This window comes from Phyllostomus hastatus, unplaced genomic scaffold (assembly GCF_019186645.2).
Source record: "Phyllostomus hastatus isolate PE091 unplaced genomic scaffold, TTU_PhHast_1.1 phas_contig_30, whole genome shotgun sequence".
In the NCBI taxonomy this organism is placed as follows: domain Eukaryota; kingdom Metazoa; phylum Chordata; class Mammalia; order Chiroptera; family Phyllostomidae; genus Phyllostomus; species Phyllostomus hastatus.
This window is the reverse complement of record NW_025333841.1, coordinates 8861926-8868644: the sequence shown is the minus strand read 5'-3', so window position 1 is coordinate 8868644 and position 6719 is coordinate 8861926. Positions and strand designations below refer to the sequence as shown.

General features: G+C 40.3%; 1 protein-coding gene across 3 annotated transcripts in view; it reads right to left on the bottom strand.

Moving 5' to 3' along the window:
• Positions 1 to 479: 479 nt before the first annotated feature.
• Positions 480 to 6719, bottom strand: part of ARHGEF6 (Rac/Cdc42 guanine nucleotide exchange factor 6) — a 145144-nt gene continuing 138904 nt past the window's right edge. For all 3 annotated transcript variants that reach the window (XM_045839377.1, XM_045839376.1, XM_045839378.1), the window contains 2 exons: positions 3975 to 4029; positions 480 to 2817 (listed from right to left, as the gene is read on the bottom strand). In XM_045839377.1, coding sequence (XP_045695333.1) covers positions 2677 to 2817; positions 3975 to 4029 — 196 coding nt within the window. In that variant the 3' untranslated portion in view covers positions 480 to 2676. The remainder of the gene's footprint in view (positions 2818 to 3974; positions 4030 to 6719) is intronic.

Here is a 6719-nt window from a genome sequence, read left to right as displayed (position 1 = left end):
GTAGGAATGGATGCTGAGTAGGAACAGATAATACCCAGATCATCTATCTTCAAAGGGAGCAAATACATTTTTCCTGACTCTTGATACCAACATTCCAACTGTGGTCAAAATATAAGATATCACTGATTGACAAAATCCTTCAAAATGTAAGGAAGGATGGAGGATAAGCTTGATCAGGAAAATAGGTATCTCTCTAACACTGGAAGGAAAATGGAGAGAATTAGTACAGACAATGTATAGGTTGTGGCCAGAAGGGGAGGTGTGAAGGTTCTACCTCATGGCATGTATTATTTGTATAAAGTGGAGAGCATATATTGTGTTCCCTGAGTAAAAAGGGTCAAAGCTGGCTCTGGGGCCTGATGATGAGGGGAATAGAAAAGGAAGCTGATATAACATGAGAGATCTTTCTGTATACCAGCTAGCAAAATTAATTAATTAAATGATATAAAAAGAAACACAGCACTAATTTTATAAAGGATTATTATTCTTATTTATTGAAAATTTCAATTTTAAAAGTCTTCAAAATAAAAACAAGTTAGAAAATTTGAGCCTGTGTAAGAAGGAACATGACAGAAGAGGAACTGAAATGCCTCTAAGGGCAACAGTTTAATTACAGGGTAACAGAAACCCATCTATAGAGTTTTGTAAACAACACAACTATGGAGACACTGCTCTTGGGTTAACATGGCTTCATTTCCTTTATATTATTGTTTAGTGTGTGAGTGTGGACACCACTCTGCACAACCTTCATTACCCAGAGTACCAAGGGCCTCCCATCAGAAAGGCCGAGTCCCCAAAACATGCATATATACATGTCACTCTAAAATAAAGACCTTTCAATACTTGAAGCTATACCTTATCAACTAAAGTATTTTGTAATCGCAGAACTGTTTCCTATGGATATAGGTCACACATTTATTGCAAGCCATGGATTAACCACAGACAGAGCAAATGCTAAGGTCTGTGTTGTTTTGAATTTTTAGGTGAAGGATGGCTTATCTATAGTGCTGTGCCTAAATACAGAACAACATCCAATTCCTAGAAATCCTCTTCATTCTTCAGCTTCCAAAGAAAGCTGTGTGTGGTTGGCTAATGGTGGACTGTAAGAATAGGTCAATTCATATGAATAGTATAATTTCTGCTGTACAGCAAGCAGTTAACAGCCCTGTACCATGTAGCAATGAGAACTTGATACCCCCCAGCACTAGAAAGAAAAAGAGCTTAGCAAGCTGAGGATCAATTCAAGCTTCAAGTTTGGTTTCTAAACAATATTTGCAAAACCCATATTTATAGGCACCTGTCAAATGTATCTGGAAGAGAACTTTGATCAGTCCACTGGCCCTTTGCCTCTCTTTCCAGTGATCTTCCCCACACAGCCACATTTTACCTTGTTGAGAAAGAGAACTTCTGGCTGACTTTCAACTGGATGGGATTTGGATGTTTGCTGCTCTTCTGCGACCATCTTCTAAATCTGGTTTTTCCACAGCTCTAATTTCTGACATACTTACAAAGGCAATGGTTTGATTTAAATATCAACTTGAGTAAACCAGTTCCAAATAATCAGCTTCACTAGTAGCCAGCACACAGCTACTAGAGGGGCTCTTTTTTTGTCCAGATATACAAACTGGAACAACAGCACATTTCTACAAATAATGCTTAGAGGCTGATGAACATTACAGCACCTCATAGCATATATGGGAGAGCAATAAACTGAATTAAAGCTGTCTACTAGGGCACAATATCTCTTCAATGACAGATTGTCTTAAAGGTGAGAAATTGCAATTTGAATATGCAGTATGAATAAAGTACCTTCTCACAGTCTATATTTTTAAAAAGTAAGCAAAGCACACACATACTAGTTTACACACCACTTGGTATGGTTGGTTAAAAGCACTGGGGAAATATAAAACTAGCGCACTTAGCAGAAGGCTAGAGGAAAATCCTATTATGTACTGGAGAAGAGGTTGTCAACTGTGCTGCTGAAAGTACTGTCCAGTGCAATCTGCTAATGGATTTGTTGTTGGCAAGAATGATTAGAGCTTCTTACCCACAGAATTAAAATGTAAACCAACACAAAAGAAATAAGGGTGCTACTGTCTTCTTGATCTTATAGACTACACCAGGTAGTAATAAAAAACAGTGTGCATTGAAGGGTGGCACATGATGGTCCAGGGTAGAGCAGCTGAATCACTGCATTAATGTGTTTGTCTTTCACTCTACTCTAGTCATAGCTCAAAAAGCTTTGCCATCAGTAAATTAAGTACTGAGGGGCTTCCAGGAAAGCATTGGAGATAGTCAAGTTCACCTTTAATAAGTCATGGACAGCTGCTTTGGAATAGCAGCCAGCCCCAAAAGGGTAATTGTTGTCAAAGAGGCACTATGAATTGAAGGCCATCAGAAGACCACTTAAAGTCATTTGCCTACATTAGCTTTCCTTTTGTTACTGAATGGAAAAAACACCGAGGAGACTTCTAACACCGCCTCTTGCTTTTATCCCTGTTGAAAAAATGTAACCAACCAACCAATATTCAAACAACAACAAACACGCAAACAGAGGGAAGGGAGCTGACTCAAATACAAAATAAAAACCAAAGAAGTAAGCAAACTGAGCCAAATCATTCAGCTGGACATTTCAAGAAGCACTGAAGGCACACTCTGCCCAGGTGCACAGTGATGTTATGGAAGAATGGAGGTCTTGATACTGGACTCAGCCCGAATACACTCATCAGTTTGCTTCAACAGCCTCCGGACCAACTTTTCTAGGTCTCTTCTTGATTTCAATTCCTCTTCCAGGCATTGCTTCATTCTTTTATTCTCCTATGATGGGAAAAGACTTCATTACCAAACAATGGAACCCCTTCTCCAGGTTCCTTCTGCTCATTCTCTTGGCAGCCTTCACTACTGACTACACTTTTCTTTCCCAAACTCTTCTCTCTTAGCTCCTAACACAAGGCAGCTTCCTGATTTCCTACATCTCTCTGACCAATGCTGTGTAATCTTCTTCTCTGAAATACAAGCATTCTTTGAGGCTCTGGTCCTGGCCCTTTGTTAATTTAATATTTTTTGTTTAGTGTCTATTCTCTTTCAAATCAAGTATCTATTAAGAAACCTCTGAAATTTCTCTGATACTTACCTAATCTTGTCTCATGAGAACTAGGTCCAGAGATCCCAATGTCAAATTGGTATTGCCCCTTACATGTGTTACAAGCCCCTCAAACATGTTATGTCCTAAAGTCAAGTCTGTCTCTGTCACCCCAAACCTCTCTTCCTCTTCTGATTGGTGATCTCCATGAAGGACATCAACGTATCAAACTAGATACCAAAAATACTTCATCTTTAATCTCTGGCTCTTTCTTAATCCCAAAATGCCATCATTTTCCACAGGCTCTAATTATACAATGTGCCTTCCTTTATATTCATTTTCCTCCTCCGCAGCCTCAGTAGCCCTGCCTTAGGTCAGGACTTCATCATGTCTTCCTTGAGTTTGTAATAACCTCATAAGTGGTCTTCTAGCATCTGATCTCCCTCACTTCCAACCCATTCTTTACCCTGTCATCAGGGCAGGGTAAAGTCAGTCCTCAAACACAAGGAAATATATACATAATAAAACACTGGATTGCATCTGCACAGGATCCCACAAATTATAATTTATGATTCTGGTTAACTTAAATGTTCACAAATGACTTATTTTTTTCTTAAATTCTGTTTATAAATGTTAGGAAGCATGAAAGTTGTAACTAAGTTTGGAACACTATTGTAAATCGTTAAATATGTATATAAGCAAGCCTCAGAAGTTTCACCCCAAGGCCACATGGTAAAATAAAGAAAGCCCACCTTGAAGACACAAGGAAGATAAAAATCCTCACCTTACCACTTTGGTCCTGGACCTTTCCTGAGAATATCTACTAGTGTGTGACAAGAAAAGGGATTAGTTCTGTTATGATCTGGAAAAAAAGACTTTTATATTTCATTACCTGTTTCAGTTCTTTCACCTCATCCTTCAAGGCATAAACAGTGTCAACAAGGCTCCTAAAACATAAAGTTCACAGATTAATAGCTGGTACTGAAGTACTGTTAAGTAATACTTAACAAGAAAAACAGCTTTTTAGAAATACAGATCCTAGAAAGCAGTGGATTTTCTAGCTGATTGGAAGAGATACTGCTATTAATGGTTCTTGTTCATCACCACCACCTCCACCCATGCTCAGGAAAACACCATGTCATTGCACCTTTTCTGCACTTCCCTCCTACTTTGCCACATGTTTCCCAGATTGAGTAAATACAACAAAAAGAGCCTAGGACTTATTACCAGGTTTTATTTCTCTCTTTGGGGTAGATATGAATACCCACCTAACATAATAAGGTGTCATAGGGACCTACCAATCCTACAATATCTGTGCTATAGCGTTGCTCTTCTCACCTATGTGACCTTAGGTGACTCTATATGACACAAAGTCAGGAACCTTATTTCTGGAAGACCCCATATATTCCATAAAAAGATAAAGTACCTTAGCTGAGTTGTGGTGCAGTGATTTCCTCTCTGACTCTATCTCTGGACAAGGACTTTAGAGATATGGGTTCCAAGTCTAACCCTACCACTTACCAGACCTCAAAATTTCAGTAACAAGTTTACTTCTCATCCTCTCTCGTCTTACTTTCTTCACATACAAAATGGGGATAATGCCATATTCTACTGAAAATGTCATAAAGTTGTTGTATAGACCCTCCCTTGACCCAGTCTGCAGATGCAAGTGGGCTCCAAGTCTGAGATCCATCAACCTGGCAAACATCGCTCACTGTACCCTCTTGATTCCCTGAGACCCCACCACACACAATTTGAGCACCAGCCTGAACATCTTTCAGCAGCTGTTACTCACAAGTGGCTGGCATCAGCCCACACTGCGGACTTTAGCTGAAATCTATCAAAGGTCCACAAACCCCAAACAAGCAGTACCTGGTTTTGGCATGTCCTATTCCTCTTGCTGAGTATGCCCAAGTATGTGTCAGCCAACCTCAGCTCGCAGCATAGCCTCTCCCACGCACCTCCACAATCAGCACAAGAAGCTACCAATCTCAGATCACTTTGTAGCTCCTACCAGGTGCCTGTAGGCCAGGCATAGGCATTGGCTGACCTTGGCCTTCACCAGAGACACTCCCAAGAGGTCCCGGAACCAACACACTCAGTGGCCAGCTTTAAGCCACATAAGACAACCACCCAATTAGCTAAAAAAACTGACGCAATCAAAGGATGGACTTGACAGCCAGCATAGCTCCAATAATGCAAATTCTGCTTCATGAAATCAGCCCATTAACAACAGCTTATCCACTGTAGTCATTCTTGGCCAGTCAGCCTGAAGATCAATCCTACCCACTGATGTGTCAACAGCAATCACGGTTCAATTACCACCAGAAGCCACACATGACCCACACAAGGGACATCCCTGGAGCACCCAGCTCGGGTGACCAGGGAGTGGGACTGTACCACTGGGCCCAACAGGACACCTACTATATAAGGTCTCCCTGCCAACATTGGCAGGCTTAGCAGATCCACAATTTAATACATAGAAACTAACACAGGGAGGCACCCAAAAAAGGAAGACAAAGAAACATGTCACAAAATAAATAACAGGACAAAACTCCAGAAAAGCACTGAACAAAATGGAGGAAACAGTTTACCAGATATAGTATTCAACACACTGATTAAAAGAATGCTCAGTGAATTTAAGGAAAGAATAGATGAACTCAGTGAGAACTTACAAAAAGAGATAGAAAACATTTTTAAAAGTCAGAAATGAAGAATACAATAACTGAAATGAAGAATACATTAAATGCAATCAATGAGAGATTAGGTGGATGAAATCAGTGATTTTGAAGACAAGGTAGCAGAAAACACCTAATAGAAATAACAAAAACAAAAAGATTTAAAAATATGAGAATCAGAGAGTTCTGGCCAAGATGGAGGTATAGGTAGAAATGCTTCACTTCCTTACAAAACCAAAAGAAGGATAATAACCAATATAAAAACAACAACAACAACAACAACAACAACAACAACAAAAGAAGTGCCAGAAAATCAAACTGCATGGAACTCCGACAACAAAGGAATTAAAGAAATGGTCAACCAGACCCATAGGAGGGGCAGAAAGGTCATGCAGCAAGGTGGCGGACTGTGCAGGCAAGGCAGGGTGGCTGAATGGGAAACTAAAGACTCAATGCTAGCTGTAAACTACTGTGGAGGTTGCCACAGTGGGAGAAACTCCCAGTCTCATATGAAAGAGTTTGTTGGAAAGTGGAGCTAAAGCAGAGCAAGCAAGGCACATTGTTCCTTCTCTGACCCTTCCCCGACAGACAGCATCACAGCACAGCAAAGAGGGTTGCCCCACCCTAGTGAATACATCAGGTCCCGACCCCTTACAACAAAACAGGTGTACTGAGCCAAAGAAATGTGGCCCAAATGAAAGAACAGATCAAAACTCCAGAAAAGGAGCTAAGCAACAAGGAGATAGCCAACCTATCTGAAGCAGAGTTCAGAACACGGGTAATCAGGATGCTCACAGAACTGATTGAGCTTGGTTGCAAAATGAAGGAACAAAATGAAGGCTATCCAAAGTGAAATAAAGCAAAATATACAGGGAACCAACAGTGAAGGGAAAGAAACTGGGACTCAAATCAATGATTTGGAACAAAAGGAAGAAATCAACATCAAACCAGAACAGAAT